General features: G+C 46.5%; 1 protein-coding gene across 1 annotated transcript in view; it reads left to right on the forward strand.

Moving 5' to 3' along the window:
- The window catches only part of ADCY2 (adenylate cyclase 2), a 218435-nt gene extending 209873 nt beyond the window's left edge, over positions 1 to 8562 (forward strand). The window contains exon 24 of the mRNA XM_060253774.1: positions 8373 to 8562. Within this exon, the coding sequence (XP_060109757.1) occupies positions 8373 to 8525 (153 nt within the window). The 3' untranslated portion in view covers positions 8526 to 8562. The remainder of the gene's footprint in view (positions 1 to 8372) is intronic.
- The last annotated feature ends 10116 nt before the right edge of the window (positions 8563 to 18678 follow it).

The following is an 18678-nucleotide window of genomic DNA, read 5'->3' on the forward strand; positions in this document are numbered from 1 at the left end:
ATGTGTGCCTTCCTGAGGGGAGGGACGGTAGCTCAGTGGTAGAGCATCTGCTTGGGAAGCAGAAGGTCCCAGGTTCAATCCCTGGCATCTCCAAAAAAGGGTCCAGGCAAATAGGTGTGAAAAACCTTAGCTTGAGACCCTGGAGGGCCGCTGCCAGTCTGAGAAGACAATACTGACTTTGATGGACCAAGGGTCTGAATCAGTATAAGGCAGCTTCATATGTTCATATGTTCATATGTGTGCACTTTCACCCTGCATTTCGGCAGTCTGATCTCTCAATCATGATCTCAAGATGTTTCGGAAATCAGATTGTTCCATTCTTATCAAAGATTTCAGGTTTTCACGGCTACAAACCCTAATGTTCCGTTCTTGTTTGGCACCATTTTTTAAGGCAATTAGTGAGGTGCGCATAATTGCATATTCATCCCTCCCTCCCTCCCTGTGTCAGCTTTCTCCTGTCTGCAGCTTGGCAACATGCGAAGGGGGGAAGGAGTTAATTGACAAGATGAGTGTTTCAGAGAGGGAGGGGGGAGTCCAAGAGCACAGCCAGTGATTTCAGCTTCGCTCCAAGGTTTTAAATAAAAGTGGCAGCAGCACAAAGGACACAAGATGAGGCTTCTCTATTCTCTCTCTTCTCCAGACCACACCCCCCCCCTCGGCTTTTAAACATTTGAATTTATCAAAAGCAGTTTCAGAAACACTTCGCCCATGCTGAACTACATATCCCAGAAATCCCCTTTAGCAATCCCACTGGCCACCAGTTCTGCCAGGAGTTTGAAGCGCTGCTTCCCATAAATGCTTGTGTGCATGCTTGGAAGAGAAATTATTTTTTTAAAAGCTGCCCCTCTCCCTGGCTGCTCTGTCTGACCAATCAAGGACAGGGTGAAAGTGCATTGAAGCGGTTTAAGAGGGTAAGTCTGATCAAAACTATCCATTAAAAAAAAAAACCTGGATCAGTTAGAGGTGGGGCCACATGGGATCAAATTGTGCATCTGACCACAGCCTGTGACTTAAATTTATAGTTCTTATTCCAACTATTATAAAGGACTTGGAATAAGGTCCGTTGTGAAGATAAATACAACCGGCTCTAGAAAGAGGCTCTGGGGGAGTGCCACAGTCACTGACAACCCAGACCTCCTTCCTTGGCTGATATCCCAAACAGCATCCAAAGGTCTCCCCCAAAATGGTAACAGAGGCATCAAAGATCAACCCTGCTGGGCCTCAGAGAAGGCTGCCTCCGCATGAACCTCCAGATGCCCTGATGTGAAATCCTCCTGTAGGCACTCCTCCCCCCTTCTCTCTGGCCGATCTCCCTAATGCCCAGATACTATTGGGCACATGTGAAGCTGCTTTATGTGAGTATTCCATAGATCAGTCAGTTATGGGGACTACTCTCAAACAGAGGCCCTCCGGGTTGGCTTGCCTGCCTGTGGTGTAGGGTTACCAATCCCCAGGTGGGGGCAGGGGATCCCCCGGTTTGGAGACCCTCCCCCCGCTTCAGGGTCATCAGAAAGCGGGAGGAGGGGAGAGAAATGTCTGCTGGGAACTCTGTTATTCCCTATGGAGATTTATTCCCATAGAAAATCATGGATAATTGATCTGTGGGTATCTGGGGCTTTGGGGGGGCTGTTTTTGGGGTTACAGGCACCAAATTTTCAGTATAGCATCTAGTGCCTCTCCCCAAAATTACCCCCAAGTTTCAAAAAGATTCGACCAGGGGGTCCAATTCTATGAGTCCCAAAAGAAGGTGCCTCTATCCCTCATTATTTCCTATGGAAGGAAGGAATTGAAAAGGTGTGCCGTCGCTTTAAATGTGATGGCCAGAACTCCCTTTGGAGTTCAGTTATGCTTGTCACAGCCTTGATCTTGGCTCCACCCCTAATGTCTCCTGGCTCCACCCCCAAAGTCTCCTGGCTCCACCCCCAAATTCCCCAGATATTTCTTGAATTGGACTTGGCAACCCTACTGTGGTGTGACAGATGAGGACATACACATGAGAGGATGTGTGCTTTGTAAATGTGGCTTGATGTTGCATCGTTGATTGGTTGGTGCTGCTGCCAATACTCCCTCTGCTTCATGAGCTACTGGCATTAAAGTTGTGAGCTATTGCATAAATTAGCTTGCTCTGGGGCCATTTTTCCTGAACCAAGACAAGAATGTGTGAGCTGGAGGCTAAAAAACTGTAAGCTAGCTCACACTTACTCAGCTCAGAGGGAACACTGGTACACTGAATCAGACCATTAGTTCATCAAGGTCAGCAATGACTACTCAGACTGGCAGCAGCTCACCTATACTGCATGCTCTGTTAACTAGAGACGACCAGGGGTTGAACCTGGGACCTTCTGCTTGCTAAATGCAGATGTTCTACCAGTGATCCACGGCCCCTCCCCTTATGAACCAGAATTTGCATATCACTCTCACTCTGCAGACTCTCCATTAGTTATCTACCAGTTCCCATTCAAGGTTTTGTCACCTGCAAAGCCCTTAATGGCACTGGAGTCACATACCTGCAGGATTGCCTCTCCTGCTATGCTCTGCCATGACAGCTGCAGTCATGTAAACGTATCCTCCTGAAGGTGGAACTCTGCAAACAGATACAACTGGCAGCTGCCCACACGCAGTCTCTGGAGCATTCCACATTACGGAATGGCCAGCCTGAGACTCTGGGGAAGGCCCCCACACTTCACAAAATTGAGGTGGGGGGGGCAGAATTGTTCAGGAGGGCATTCTGCTTCTAGCTGGAAGACTATTTTCTAAGTCACGTTTTAAGCCAAAATATCTTCCAGACTCACCCACACTTCCCACTTGAGTCTGAAACCTCCACTGCATCGTCATAACACCCTTTATTGGCACAGCAAACGGAAGGAAAGTAGAACAAGGAGAAAATAGAATTCTAATGCATCTCTCTCCTTTTAGAAGCCAGATACAAAAAATTCACCACCATTTCAATAGTTACAACACTTTGGGTAGAAAGAAAATAAAGGGACTTTTGCTCATCTGCTAAGCCTTTTACATCCCATAATAATTGATCTAAATACATAACACAATTGTCAGAATAAAATTGTGAGCTACTGCATAAATTAGCTTGCTCTGAGGCCATTTTTCCTGAATTAATACATGCCCAACACTTTCTACTTCATTCCTTCCGTTGCTGCATATCCTTTGCACATACGAAATCTTTTAAAACCTCTCATGAAGTATTGATGAAGGTAATGCATTAAAATGGGCTGGCATGTACGCTCTGTGAATAAATGGATCAACAAGGCAAAAGAAATACATTCCTAGCACCCCAGTAGGAGAAATCCCAAACCTCAAGGGAGAATATCTGCCATAAGCGTGTCTTTGCCTAATTAAAACAAAGGCTGATTTTTCTGACATGAAAAGTGGCTTTTCAAAACTGATTCCAATTACAGCAATTTTATCTATATATCAGGGGTGGCCAACAGTAGCTCTCCAGATGTTTTTTGCCTGCAACTCCCATCAGCCCCAGCCAGCATGGCCAATGGCTGGGGCTGATGGGAGTTGTAGGCAAAAAACATCTGGAGAGCTACTGTTGGCCACCCCTGCTATATATGATAGCCATGAGGAAGCCTGAGAGTCAGTGAAAATTTGGGAAATAAGACAGGATTAGCATTAGTTTTAAAATGCAGATTAAACCAGAATTTGAATGTTATAATCTATGCTCTGGTCTCTAACAGTCTTTGAGTGGTTTCCAAACAAATAGCTGTGTAAGAAACACATAAAAGAAAACCCAAAATTTTCCAAAGAAAATTGAATTCTATTTATTTCCTTATTAACACCGTGAATCCAAATTGGGATGCCATAGAGCTGTTTAGCACAGAATTTATAATTAAAGGCTCTTAGGGCAACTGGACATATTGATTACCCTTGGAATAATGTCTTGCAGTGCTTCTTCCAGTTCTGGCTTCAGCGCTTCCTCCAGCCATTTTCAGCTCCTTAGCCTTTATTTTTCTTTTAAACATCTATGTTTAGTACTTTATCACTATTTTTAAACTTATTGCCTTTATAAGCCTTTTATTAAGGTGACAAGCTGAGTTGAGTGAAGTTGCATGCTTATCTTTGGAGTTGGAAGGCACCGTTTCCTCTCACAGACACCTCCAGGAATGGTGAGAACAGCTTGTATCAGCCCGGACTGTCTGTCTCCGAGTTTGTTATATTTTCTACTCACAGCAGTTTTGCCTACATTTGACAGACTAGTCTTCTCAGATTCTAAGAGTTTTGACAGCCCTTGTTCTCTTTTAATTATGAAAACATTTAAACAGAGAGGAAGAGGCCCCCTTCCCACCTGCTTCTAAACAATTAAAAATTGATGACTTTTATCCATCACATGTCCCCATTACTAATAGATTTACAGTGCTAGAAGAGTTGGTTGACTCATCTGAGACCTCGGCTGTGTTTTTCTCTATGTTAGAGGGCAAAGCTGTAAATAATTAATCTACTGGAAGCCAACCAGATCTTCTTAAAGGGGAAGAGAAAGTGGAAGCAGATGCTGGGGCTCACTATTTGGAATTACTACATTTAGTTGCAAAAACGGTGGACTGTATTTGCAAAAGGCTTGATAGATTGCATTATAAAATGGACACTATGAACAATGTCTTAACTAAAGTACCTGGAAAGACAAGTATAATATCCAAGAATAAAGAACCAATACTTGAACCAATATATTTTAAAAAATCACAGGAACGTCTTAGGAGGTAAATAGCCCCCTTCACGTTGCAATTACTGAATGGAGCAAGTCTCCAGGTAAAATTAGCTGTGGGATGACTAAACTCTCTAATCCAGGGTCCTTTTCCCTCCCTCCTTCTGTCCTCACCCTTTGAAGCTCTGAGGTTGCCAACGTTCCCTGTTCTTTCTGTCTTGTCTTTGCCGGCTGCAGCAGGAAACAAAGCTGCAAGGAAAATGATTTTCCGTTAAGGTCTTTGTGCCCAGATAAGTAGAGCCCAGAGGCCTTAATGGAAAATCCATCCCACATTTCTCTTGTAACTTTATCTGTGCTGCAATGTGTTTCAATGGAGATCAGTTTCACTTTCAGCATTCCTATTGCCAGCTGAAGCTCATGCTTCCTGGAGTTCTGTCCTTACAAATAAAGAATTGTGCTTTGAGCCAGTTTGTCTCTGCTGAATAGATCTGACCTAGTGAGTACTCAAACCTGGTGAGCACTCTAACCCACAGCCAAAGGAGGATATTACACTGGAGAGCCATTGCCAATCTGAGTATGGGGAGAGAAGTTTGCAGTGCCATTGCATTGTTTTCCTAGGCTCAGAGCATTTTACATTTTTAGTTTCTGCTGTCATCCTTTTGCTTTTTCTTGATTTTTTTTTAAATTGCATTGCTGAATCCCACTATTCCCTCACCTTCCCATTTGCAAGAGTTTTAAGCATGTTTATATTTTACGTTAAAATGCAATATCTGTGTTTGTGCCCTTTATAGTCAGGCGACGGACCTAGTGTCTTCCATGGCGACACTGGGACTCTCTCAATTTGTTGCAACCCCCACCCACCAGGCCGGACACATGTTAGACCTGATCTTCGCGGCCGGGATTGTAGTGAGCGATATAACCGCAGAGGTAGTGCCATGGTCGGATCACTTCGCCCTCAAGGCCCGTGTAAATATGCCCCCCCAAACCTGTTTAGGCGAGGAGCCGATTATGGCTCGCCCGCGGAGCCAAATGGACCCGGAACGGTTCCAGATGGCTCTGCGGGACCCCTGGCCCTCTGGCGACTCCCTCGATGGCCTGATTGAGACCTGGAATAGCCGGCTCTCTAGGGCCATCGAGGAGATCGCACCTCGGCGCCCTCTGCGACCTCGGACTAAGCTGGCTCCGTGGTATACCCCGGAATTACGCCAGCTGAAACAAGGCCTTAGACGGCTAGAGAGGCAATGGCGACGTACTCGTGACGAGGCGATTAGAACATCTTATAGGAAGTTTATGAAGTCCTATGAGATGGCAATCAAGGCCGCAAAGAAAACATACTTTGCGGCTAGCATTGCATCTGCAAATTCGCGCCCAGCCCAATTATTTAGAATAATTCGGAATCTGACTACATTGCCTCAAGGCAATTCAAAAGCTAAGGAATTGGAAATTGGCTGTGAGGCTTTTGCGAAATTCTTTGCGGACAAGGTCCAATCGCTCCGCCAGGACTGCCCCGCCAATTTGGAGGCAGTAAGTGGACTCGAAGCCCAATGCGTGTCTTCTGATTTAACTCTGGATTGCTTCGACCCGCTCAGCTTGGAGGAAGTCGACAGAATTCTTGCCACTGCACGTTCCACGACTTGCGACCTGGACCCATGCCCCTCCTGGCTAATTAAGGCCTGCCAGGAGGAATTAAGATATCCTATACGGGATATTATAAATCGATCCCTTTCAGAAGGTGTTTTTCCAACACCCCTGAAAGAGGCATTGGTCCGCCCTCTCTTGAAAAAACCGTCATCAGATCCAGCCGAATTGGCACACTACCGGCCGGTCTCAAATTTGCCCTTTTTAGGCAAAATTATCGAGAGGGCCGTGGCGGTGCAGTTACAGGAATTTCTGGAGGACGCTTCCGTCCTAGACCCATGCCAGTCCAGCTTCCGCCCGGGCCATGGGACAGAAACAGTCCTGGTCGCCCTCATGGATGACCTCCGACGACAACTGGATCGAGGCGGCTCGGCGGTACTGCTGTTGCTAGACCTATCGGCTGCGTTCGATATGGTCGACCACCGGCTGCTGACCCGCCGCCTCGCCGACGCAGGAATTTGGGGGCTAGCCTTACAGTGGCTCTCCTCCTTTCTTGAGGGTCGGGGACAAAGGGTGGCAATTGGGGGGGAACTGTCTCAGAGGTACCCACTTCATTGTGGAGTGCCTCAGGGAGCGGTTCTCTCCCCGATGCTGTTTAACATCTATGCGCCCCCTTGCCCAGATTGCATGGAGGTATGGGCTGGGTTGCCATCAATATGCAGATGACACCCAGCTCTATCTATTGATGGGCGACCGGGCTGGTGATGTCCCTGCAAATTTGGACCGGGCACTACAAGCCATGGCTGACTGGCTCAGGCTGAGCGGGCTGAAGTTGAATCCGGTGAAGACTGAGGTCCTTTGCGTGGGCCGCGGCGGACCGGGAGGGGAGATTACTTTACCGGCCTTTGACGGTGCGCCACTGGTACCGGTGCGCAAAGTCAAGAGCCTGGGAGTGCTACTGGAGTCCTCCCTATCAATGGAGGCCCAGGTAGCTGCCACTGCTAGATCAGCCTTCTTTCATCTCAAGAGGGCGAGGCAGTTGGCTCCCTTCTTGGAGCGCACCGACCTAGCAACTGTGATCCACGCAACGGTCACTTCGAGGTTAGACTACTGCAATGCCCTCTACATGGGGCTGCCCTTGTACCGAACACGGAGACTCCAGGTAGTCCAGAACGCGGCGGCCAGGCTGCTGGAGGGACTACCACGGTGGGAGCCTGCACGGCCTGGGCTGCGGAATCTGCATTGGCTGCCGGTTGTATACCGTGTTCGCTATAAGGTGCTGGTTATTACCTTTAAAGCCCTATATGGCCGAGGACCTGCCTACCTAAAGGACCGCCTCTCCCCATATGTACCCCAGAGAGCACTGAGGTCTAGTTCCCAGAACTTACTAACAATCCCTGGGCCAAGAGAAGTTAGGTTGAAGGCTACTAGGGAGCAGGCCTTCTCGGTGATAGCCCCTCGTTGGTGGAACGACCTTCCAGAGATGGTGCGAGCCCTGCGGGACCTGAACCAATTCCGCAGGGCTTGCAAAACATTTCTTTTTCAGTTGGCATTCGAGATAGAACCTGATTAACTAACGAGCAGACACCTAGCCATCTTGTGTACATCATGATTACAACATTTTAGCACCTATTTTATATGTTTTATCTATTTTAAATAACTTATTTGTAACTGATATTTAAACTGTTATGTTGTTTTATGTGAATCATGGGACTCCCATGTCTGTTATGTTGTTTTATGTGAATCATGGGACTCCCATGTCTGTTAGCCACCCTGAGCCCGCCTGGCGGGGAGGGCGGGATATAAAAATAAAATATTATTATTATTATTATTATTATTATAAAGTTTATATCTCCACTACCTCACATTACATTTTATGACACACATGGTCTAGCCCCACAAAATCCCATTTGTGTCAGGTCTGGCCCTCTTAAGAAATGACTTTGACACCCCTGCTCTAATCGCCATAGTGTCATAGTCCAACTTTAATAGTCCAGCCATTTTCTCCAGGGGAATTGATCTCTGTAGTCTGGAGATCCAGTGTAATAGCTGGAACTCTCCAGATGTTGCCTGGAGGCTGGCAACTGTAGGTTTTTCTTTAAAAGAAAACTGAAACCATTTTCTTGTATTTCAGGTCACAGAAGAAACCAGTAAGATCTTACAAACTCTGGGCTACATTTGCATCTGCCGAGGCATAATTAATGTCAAAGGAAAAGGAGACCTCCAGACCTTCTTTGTCCAGACCGAAATGACAAAATCTCTTTCACAAGGGACCATAGCATCCTGAGATCCACCACATCGGTGTGGGCAGCCCTACCTTTAATAGAGGAAAAGCATCGCCTCTCTCTCTCTCTCTTTTTTGGTCCATACCATCAACATGTGTGTAACTTTTCTCATCTATAGAATGTTGCTGTAGTTGCATCTACAGTCTAGCTCCACCATCCAGTGTCAAGGCGCCTCAGTAGTCTTAATGTTCTCAGATGGCTAATATATGTGCTTTAGGATGGGAAGAGAGATGAAAACTGGCATTGTCAACTATGAGCTGAGAAACGGGAAAAGAAACCTTAAGGCTGGGGTGTCAAATGTGCAGCCTGTGGGCTGGACCAGGCCCCCAGAGGGCTCCTATCAGGCCTGGAAGCAACTCACAGCTGTCTGCTTCCTTCTCCCTCTCTTGCTTTCTTCTGCATCACAGCTTACTTTGCCAGGCTTGCTCAATCACATAGGAGTTACGGAGCAAAGCCTCTATTTTCTCCATTGGCTGACTACACATGAAACAGCTTACGAAGAAAAACTCACAATGGCCAGCCATTTCATGTTCTCCTCTGGATCTCATACAAAGCCTTGGTCATGAGATTTCTGTAATGAATGTCAATAAATCAAAAGTAGGTTTGCAGCTTACAGATACACACCTGAACAACACCTGAACAGCAGACTCAAGATTGCTACAGTGCACACTAGTGGAGGGATGGTGGCTCAGTGGTAGAGCATCTGCTTGGTAAGCAGAAGGTCCCAGGTTCAATCCCTGGCATCTCCAAAAAAGGGTCCAGGCAAATAGGTGTGAAAAACCTCAGCTTGAGACCCTGGAGAGCCGCTGCCAGTCTGAGTAGACAATACTGACTTTGATGGACCGAGGGTCTGATTCAGTATAAGGCAGCTTCATATGTCCATATGTCCACATGTCTCCAGATTTTTGCAATAATTCAGAGAAAGAGGTGTCAGTTATCAGAGCCAGTAAATAATATTTCAAAAGTGCTAGTCTTTTAAGCATGTTTTATTTTTAAAAGTTTTTTTAAATCTTTATAAAAATCTTTATAAAGTCTGTGTCCTTTATAAAGTTTATATCTCTGCTACCTGGCATTACATTCCGACTGTACCCCGGAAAATCTAGACCTGGTCCTTCAAGCTGTAGCATCTTGACTCAGGCTGAGTCAATTGAAATTGAATCCGACGAAGACGGAGGTTCTCTACCTTAGCTGGGGTGGTCCGGGGGGGGGGGGGGGGAGAGATCCCTCTGCCGCTCTTGACGGGGTGTTATTAATACTGGCCCCTAAGGTCAAGAGCTTGGGTGTTCTCCTTGAGTCCTCTCTTACAATGGAGGCCCAAGTAGCAGCCACTACTAGATCCACCTTTTTTCATCTTCAGCGGGTGCGGCAGTTGGCCCCTTTCCTGGAGTGCAACAACTTAGCAATGGTGATCCATGCTATGGTCACCTCAAGAATAGATCACTGTAATGCTCTCTATATGGGGCTACCCTTGGCGCTGACTCGAAAACTACAGCTAGTGCAGAATGCTGTGGCGCAGCTGTTAATGGGGCTCCCCTGGTGGGAGCACGTTCGACCAGTGCTGAAAGAGCTGCACTGGCTGCCTATTGTGTTCTGAGTCCGTTTCAAGGTGTTGATACTGACCTTTAAAGCCCTCTATGGTCAGGGGCCTGTCTATCTGCGGGACCGCCTTTCCCCACATGTTCCCCGGAGAGCACTGCGTTCAGGGGCAAAAAATCTATTGTCCATCCCTGGACCAAAGGAGGCTAGGTTGCAGCTGGCGCGAGCTAGGGCCTTCTCGGTAGCAGCACCAGAATTGTGGCCTCTCCTGGAGGCCATAAGGGCCCTGTGGGATCTCTCTATTTTCCGCAGGGCCTGTAAGACTGAATTGTTTCGACAGGCCTTTGAGATCTAACTGGGAGGGAGCTGCCACTCTACATCATTATAGAGCACTATATGATCACCACTTATATTATATTGTAGAGATACAGCACCATGTAATGAAATGTTTTAAATAACTTTAAATTGTAATTTTTATTGGTTTTAATCTGTAAAAATGAATGTTGTTAGCCGCCCTGAGTCCGCTTGCGGAGAGGGTGGGATAGAAATTTAAAGTAATAAATAAATAATAAATAAATAAATACACGCCTGGCAAAGTCTCATTTATATCAGATTTGGCCCTCCCAACAAATGAGTTTGACACCCCTGCCTTAAGGACCTGGGACTTGAAAAGACAAAAAAAATTGATAACATCGAGGCTGCAAATGAAAATACACACAACGATCTTATGGCAATAAACTTGAGCTGCATGAAAAGTTCTGGAATTGATGGTAGCTTTCCAATAAACCCCCTTTGTTCTGAATTTGTAATATCTAATTCTGTCCGTCTGCTACAGTTTAGGATGTGTTCTTCAGTTTTCTCTCACAGCCACCGACACAACATGGAGCTCCTGATTGGCCGCCTCCTCCAGAAGGAAGTCACCAAGTGGAGCAGGGCCACTTTTGTATAGATTGTGTCTGAAGTTTTAATGTCATTGTCTTTTGTACAATTAACATTATTAAAAGTTTATATATGTCTTTAAACTTGACTTCTCTAATTATTGTCATTTATGTCAAGCATGCGGGTTCAATGACGAGTCGAAGTTGATACAAAGGCTATGTTTATTGATAGACCGATACTTTGGCCAAAGCCGTTCCTTGAGAAGAATGAAACGGATACATTGATAACAAACTCTTAAGGCTTACTTCAAGGGGATTCCAAAGGTGGGGGGACGTGGGAGAGTGTTCACACATAGAATATCAAAACTACATAAATTCCCAGGGCGTTATCAGACATTCGTCCTTGCTATGCCCAGATGGCTCATCCTCCTGGAGGAGAATTCATGGGAAGGTGCTGATTACTTTGTTCCCTTCATACTACTTCTAATTTACTAGCCATTAAGCGGGATGAAAGCCAGGAAGGAATAATAAACTGACAACATTTGGTTCTCAGAGACATTTCCCAGACCTGCCTCTGGCAGGGCCCTAAAATCATTCGTTACTGATCAGAATTAGCCATGCTTGACAATTTATTTGTGCACGTATGAAGCAGAGTTTGCACATGTAATCCCTAAGGGTGTGAGCAGGGCCTGGCTCCAAAAGAGCTTGCAGCCAACATTCCAACAGTGAGAACATTTTTTTATTTATTTAAAACACCGGTACATCACCTTTCCACCAAACTTAAAAATCCCCAAGGCAGCAAATGATCACAACATAAAAAGTTTCAAAATACAGATGAATACAGGCATTAGGCATTTCTTTTTAATGAAGATGTTTCTCAGCTAACTTTGAATTACAAGGAGTCTTCTGTTCTTAGTGCAAAATAAACAAAATCCCTGTGAATAGAAACAGACATAATCCAAACATAATTTGCTTTATTTCAACTATGCAACAATGAAAAGTTTCAGACGACAAAATTCATTCCTTTGTACAAGTTTCTTATTATAGATTCCTCCCAAGAGGATAAATTCTAAAAAGAAAATTCCAAATAGTTTCTTAGCTCAAAAAACTAGCCCCTCCCAAAGCAGAAAGCATTATAAACCCTAAAACATCTGACCTCAATGCTAACTCCTCACAATACTAGATTACAATAATCTCATTAATATCCACAAGTGATATGACTAGAGCGATATGAATTGGCTACTTCTCTTCTAATTGGAGCAGTTAGCTTGAGGGATTTAAAGCAGCATTCTTTAGACTTGGAGGAGGAGGTAGACAATCAGCTGAAGAAGAGCAAGAGAGAGGCCACATGCCTTTCCCCTTCCATTTAAGAGCTCTGCTACTGCTTTTATACCCTTTCAGGATATCTTCTCTGTCATACCATAAACTGACGTAATCCTGGCCAAATTTGTTACACAATCAGTGCTGAATTTTTTCAGTTTGTTCTTCATGGTCTCCCAGTAAAGATTTGTGAAACTTGGCAAAAACTTTCTTGTCGTCCTGGTAATGGGTCAGTCTTACTACTGGGAATGTAGCTCCTCCTCTTCCAGGACAGGGCTGGCTCAAACTTGATCCTGGAGGGGAGGGGCTTATCCCCTGGTGTAGTGCCAGGAGGTGCATTTTAAAGAAGACTGAGTCCTGGCAGGATGCCTTCCTGGTTTGGGTGGCTACAGGGTGGAACCTCCAGCTGTAGGCAATTAGTTCTGGAGATTACCGGCTGGGGGCTAGAGAAGGGGAAATCTTTTCCCCCATGTTAGCTTTTGTCCAGGCACAGGTGGCCTGAGGGCCAGTCAGTTTTTCTGAAAACCCTGAATTCTTGTCTCCTAGAAGAAGAAGACAACATTGGATTTATATTCCGTCCTCCACTCAGAGTCTTAGAGCGGCTCACAATCTCCTTTATCTTCCTCCCCAACAAACACCCTGTGAGGTGGGTGGGGCTGAGAGGACTCTCACAGCAGCTGCCCTTTCAAGGACAACCTCTGCCAGAGCTATGGCTGACCCAAGGCCATTCCAGCAGGTGCAAGTGGAGGAGAGGGGAATCAAACCCGGTTCTCCCAGATAAGAGAGCTCTGGCTGACCCAAGGCCATTCCAGCAGGTGCAAGTGGAGGAGAGGGGAATCAAACCCGGTTCTCCCAGATAAGAGAGCTCTGGCTGACCCAAGGCCATTCCAGCAGCTGCAAGTGGAGGAGAGGGGAATCAAACCCGGTTCTCCCAGATAAGAGAGCTCTGGCTGACCCAAGGCCATTCCAGCAGGTGCAAGTGGAGGAGAGGGGAATCAAACCCGGTTCTCCCAGATAAGAGAGCTCTGGCTGACCCAAGGCCATTCCAGCAGCTGCAAGTGGAGGAGAGGGGAATCAAACCCGGTTCTCCCAGATAAGAGAGCTCTGGCTGACCCAAGGCCATTCCAGCAGGTGCAAGTGGAGGAGAGGGGAATCAAACCCGGTTCTCCCAGATAAGAGAGCTCTGGCTGACCCAAGGCCATTCCAGCAGCTGCAAGTGGAGGAGTGGGGAATCAAACCCGGTTCTCCCAGATAAGAGAGCTCTGGCTGACCCAAGGCCATTCCAGCAGCTGCAAGTGGAGGAGTGGGGAATCATACCCGGTTCTCCCAGATAAGAGAGCTCTGGCTGACCCAAAGCCATTCCAGCAGGTGCAAGTGGAGGAGTGGGGAATCAAACCCGGTTCTTCCAGATAAGAGTCCACGCACTTAATCACTACACCAAACTGGCTGGTGTTGGAACAAGTTTGCTGGACTTTCATTTGTTGGAACAAGTTTGCTGGACTTTCATTTGCACTGAATTTTAGTTAACTAGCATGGTTTATTGTTTTGTTATACTTTGTTGGGGTACCTGCCCTAGAGAATAAAACTTCCTTTATATTTCTTAATCTGTGGCTTTTGTGTATCAGTGCCTATTCAGCCGAGTAAATATTAAAGTCAAAACCCTGCTGGCTTGAGAGCTGGCAGGAGGGGGAACCCTTAAAGGGAAATTAGGGTTGGCTCGGCCCTAATTAATTAAAACCCAGTCTGGTGGCAGCACAATGAGAGAGCCCTGGCCTTAAGCCTCGGACTGGCCTCCTTCCAGGGAGTGGGGAGGTGGTTTGGGGAACCAAGGCTGCACCCTGCGAATAAGGTGCTAGCCCAGAAGGCAGAGACCTCATCAGTCCCAGTGTAGATGTTTTATTCAGAGCCGTGGAGGTCCAAGGCTGCACCCTGCGAATAAGGTGCTAGCCCAGAAGGCAGAGACCTCATCAGTCCCAGTGTAGATGTTTTATTCAGAGCCGTGGAGGTCCAAGGCTGCACCCTGCGAATAAGGTGCTAGCCCAGAAGGCAGAGACCTCATCAGTCCCAGTGTAGATGTTTTATTCAGAGCCGTGGAGGTCCAAGGCTGCACCCTGCGAATAAGGTGCTAGCCCAGAAGGCAGAGACCTCATCAGTCCCAGTGTAGATGTTTTATTCAGAGCCGTGGAGGTCCAAGGCTGCACCCTGCGAATAAGGTGCTAGCCCAGAAGGCAGAGACCTCATCAGTCCCAGTGTAGATGTTTTATTCAGAGCCGTGGAGGTCCAAGGCTGCACCCTGCGAATAAGGTGCTAGTCCAGAAGGAAGACCTCATCAGTCCCGGCGTAGATGATTTATTCAGAGCCGTGGAGGTCCAAGGCTGCACCCTGCGAATAAGGTGCTAGCCCAGAAGGCAGAGACCTCATCAGTTCCGGCATAGATGATTTATTCAGAGCCATGGAGGTCCAAGGCTGCACCCTGCGAATAAGGTGCTAGCCCAGAAGGCAGAGACCTCATCAGTCCCGGCATAGATGATTTATTCAGAGCCGGTGGAGGTCCAAGCTGGATGCACCCTGCAAATAAGTCAGGGTTGTGCCTGGGCACAGATCCAGCCTTTTCCCTCTTCTTCTGCCTGAGCCCCAGTGTTACTCACTTGTAAAGGGAACCTGGTGGGCAAGTGGCTAAGGAAAAGTTCTCCCTCCCTTCTGGTGTGACTGGGAGCCAGAGGTTTGTTTTTCCCCTGGGTCCCATTGTTCCTCTCAGGCTGCAGGCCTTCAGGGAGAACAAAGGAGGGGAAGGTGGCCATTTTACGAGCTGCCTTATACTGATTCAGCCCCTAGGTCCTAGGGGGACTGCTTTCACTTTCAGTTGCAGCCCAGAGACTCAACATGGAGGACTCAGCATTCTAACTGAATTCTAACTGCCAGATTCCCCTTCATCCAATAATGATACTCAGTTTGAGAGTCAAACCATGGATATTTCAGGGGAAGGTGCCAAAGCCAATAATCCTCGTGGCTGCAGGCTGAATCAGGAAGGATTCTTGAGACCTTTGGAAAAAGTGCTCAAAGACAGAGTCAGACTCTAAGCCCAAGAAATGGGGCAGAGATGAGGGTGTGGGTAAATTCTTTAACCCATTTTTTAAAAGAGAGAGTTGAACAAAACAAATTACAGACCTCCCACGGATTGCAGTCCTTTGTTTAGTGACCAAAAAGGGGGGTTCTGAGTCCCCAGCCTTCTCTTCTGTTAAAGAAGAAGTTGAATTATATGAAGAAGAGGCAAATTTTGCCTACTGCCCCAGTAGCCAGGCTGTTTCCCCAAGAGCTTTGTATTAGACTCTCATTGAAGTCTTGGCATTGGCATTTTCATTGAAGTCCTAATTGCTGTCCCTAATGCCAATCAGACCATATCTTAGATATGAAACCTCTGGGTATGTTGGATCACACAACTAGTCTAGTCACTCCTCACCAGTCTTCTTTATGTCTCTCAGTTCCCTTAAATTCAAACCTAACTTGACTCACAATTAAACCCTCAGGTATTGATGTGAGATTTTCCCTCCAGAAGCTGGAATGCTTCATTTCTCTGAAAAACCAGAACCCAAATGTTTCGCGTTGCACCCATGCTTTATCTTTATCCTGGTGCGTGTCTCAACTCTTCCCTTGTGCTCTGATAAGAAATCAGAGATGAAATCAAAAACCTTCAGAGCCAATAATATTCTGGGATCCCTGACCAGAGTCGCTATAAGCTTTGCACTTGTCAGATACAGAGCAAACACCAAGACCTGAAGGCTCAAAATCAATAGAAATTACAGCCTGGAATATCTGTCAGCATCTTCCACATGGAAATTGCACCAAGGCCTCAGGCCTGAATTTTAGTTCTGTAGGCCTTTGGGCTTGTAGATGCGTTACATACATCAAGGCCGGTTGGAATCCCTAACTCTAACAGGCAGCATACCAACTTCCCTCCCTCAAATTCCACTCAAGTTCTGAGACCAGAATAAATTCTGCATCCTAAATGTGTGTGTATTTGCTCATTTTTTATCCTGCTTCTACAAGTCATGGGCAAGACACCCCCTTATCTCTTGGAAGCCCTGTTTTGTTCTCTGCTGCACTTACGAATCTCAGCAAGCACTGCCCTTACCTTTATGATACACAGAAGGTCTGGGTTTTGTTGTGTTTCCCCAGCCCAATCAAGGAACACACGGATAGATCCTGAAGGAGAGAAAAATATCTAAAAGCTTTATTAATAAGAATATACCGGTATTGATAGGAGAAGCCTGAGCCCACAGAGCACAAAGGACTCCAGGACATCCCAAACTCCTCAGAGAAACAAAGGGTTGCTGACCCTCTTGTACTACCAATGATGCATGAATACATTAAACATCGGACCCAAAATAAGGCCTCATAGTCCTGGCACTTCTTCATTGGCACGACTTACTTGGGGGAGTTTGGTGAAACCAGATCTTGTTTACCCATCCAGGAGGGACGCTCTGATACCCTAGAAGGGGCAATAAAATATATTGTTTTCCTGTTTTCCTGCTTTTTGGGAAATCTCTGGGCCATTTGGTGACAGTCCAGGCTCGTCTCTATAGGAATGAAGATTGATGCCCACGTCAATGTATTGCAAGGATGTTCTCTATCTAAATTGGGCTGTTTCTCAGGACATATGCCTTCCTTTATGGTGTTGCTAGGATCCCAGAGCCTTGGTGCCAAAGGTGGAATTCCACCCCCCTCTTTTCTCTCCAACCAGGGGCCAGCTTCTGAAGAAACATTTTTAAAAGAAACTATTTGCCTAAGCATTCCACCTCACCTATTTTCCTATATTTTTACATGCATTGCTACTAACTATTGCTACAAATCAAGATTGCCATAGCTGGTCTATAGGTAGTGATCAGAATAAAATATCAGAATGTGCTGGATCTGTATCTCATTCACAAGACTGAGTTTATAATAAGAACTAGGAGTGTGTGTTTTTGTGTTTACTGCAAGACTGAGGCTTCAGCTTGTGGACCTCTGAGCCATTCTGGTTCAGTGGCACTAGGAAGAGGGAAAGAACAGAGCCTTGTTTGATTTCCCTTAAGCTTCTCCTTGTGCGTTCAGCCTGCCGCATCCCCACCCCCTTTAGGGTTGCCAAGTCCAATTCCAGAAATATCTGGGGACTTTGGGGATGGAGCCAGGAGACTTTGGGGGCAGAGCAAGGGTGTGACAAGCATAATTGAACCCCAAGGGTGTTCTGGCCATCACATTGAAAGGGACTGTTAGAGAATTTTGCACGCAGCAGAAGAGCTGAAGGAGAGGGACAGGCAAAACACAGGAATTAATAGACAAGAGAAACAACTGTATTCAATGGTAGATATATTTACCAGGATAGTATCCAATATTCAGAGTCGTTGCCAGGCTAAGGTCATACACAGTAATCAGTACACACTTCAGTAGATAACAGTATACAGCAGTAAGTATACACAGCACGATCCAAGCACAGTAGCATAGGATCCAACACCAGCAGTGTTCGCTGCCACTCAGACAGTGAGTCTCACAGTACCCACAATCCTTACAGGCAGACTGAGCAAGCTCACTGAGCTTCCCTAAGTACACGTACCAATCATGCAATCTTACCAGAAGGTTGCATCAGCTTTGTGAGTCAGCACAAAGCCTAATTACAGGTGAGGTCATCCCACCTTACCTCAGTAACAGGTAACAGCTGGACCATGATGCAGCATGACATTGCAGAAACAACATTACTATTACTAAGATGGAGTCAGTCAGCCATTTTAGGACTGAGTTCCTTGTTTGATTTCCCTTAAGCTTCTCCTTGTGCGTTCAGCCTGCCGCACCCCCACCCCCTTTAGGGTTGCCAAGTCCAATTCCAGAAATATCTGGGGACTTTGGGGATGGAGCCAGGAGACTTTGGTGGTAGAGCCAGGAGACTTTGGGGGCAGAGCCAGGAGCAAGGGTGTGACAAGCATAATTGAACCCCAAGGGTGTTCTGGCCACCACATTGAAAGGGACAGCACACCTTTTTAGACGCCTTCCTTCCATAGGAAATAATGAAGGATAGGGGCACCTTCTTTGGGGGCTCATAGAATTGGACCCCCTGGTCCAATCGTTTTGAAACTTGGGGGGGTATTTTGAGGAGAGGCACTAGATGCTATACTGAAAATTTGGTGCCTCTACCTCAAAACACAGCCTCCCTAGAGCCCCTGATATCTGCGGATCAATTCCCCATTATTCCCTAAAACTGCCAGAGATCTAGAGCTGTGGGGGGTGGGGCTTCCCCCGCTGGCTAGCTGGCTGGGGGGGCGGGGGGAAACTTGTAAAACCAGGAGATCCCCCGCTGGGACCTGGGGATTGGGAAGCCTAACCCCCTTCCTGGTCAGTTCAACCAAGCATGAATCAATCATGAGGGAAACTTTTTACACCTCTTCAGTGG

This window comes from Heteronotia binoei, chromosome 14, assembly GCF_032191835.1.
Source record: "Heteronotia binoei isolate CCM8104 ecotype False Entrance Well chromosome 14, APGP_CSIRO_Hbin_v1, whole genome shotgun sequence".
Taxonomy (NCBI): domain Eukaryota; kingdom Metazoa; phylum Chordata; class Lepidosauria; order Squamata; family Gekkonidae; genus Heteronotia; species Heteronotia binoei.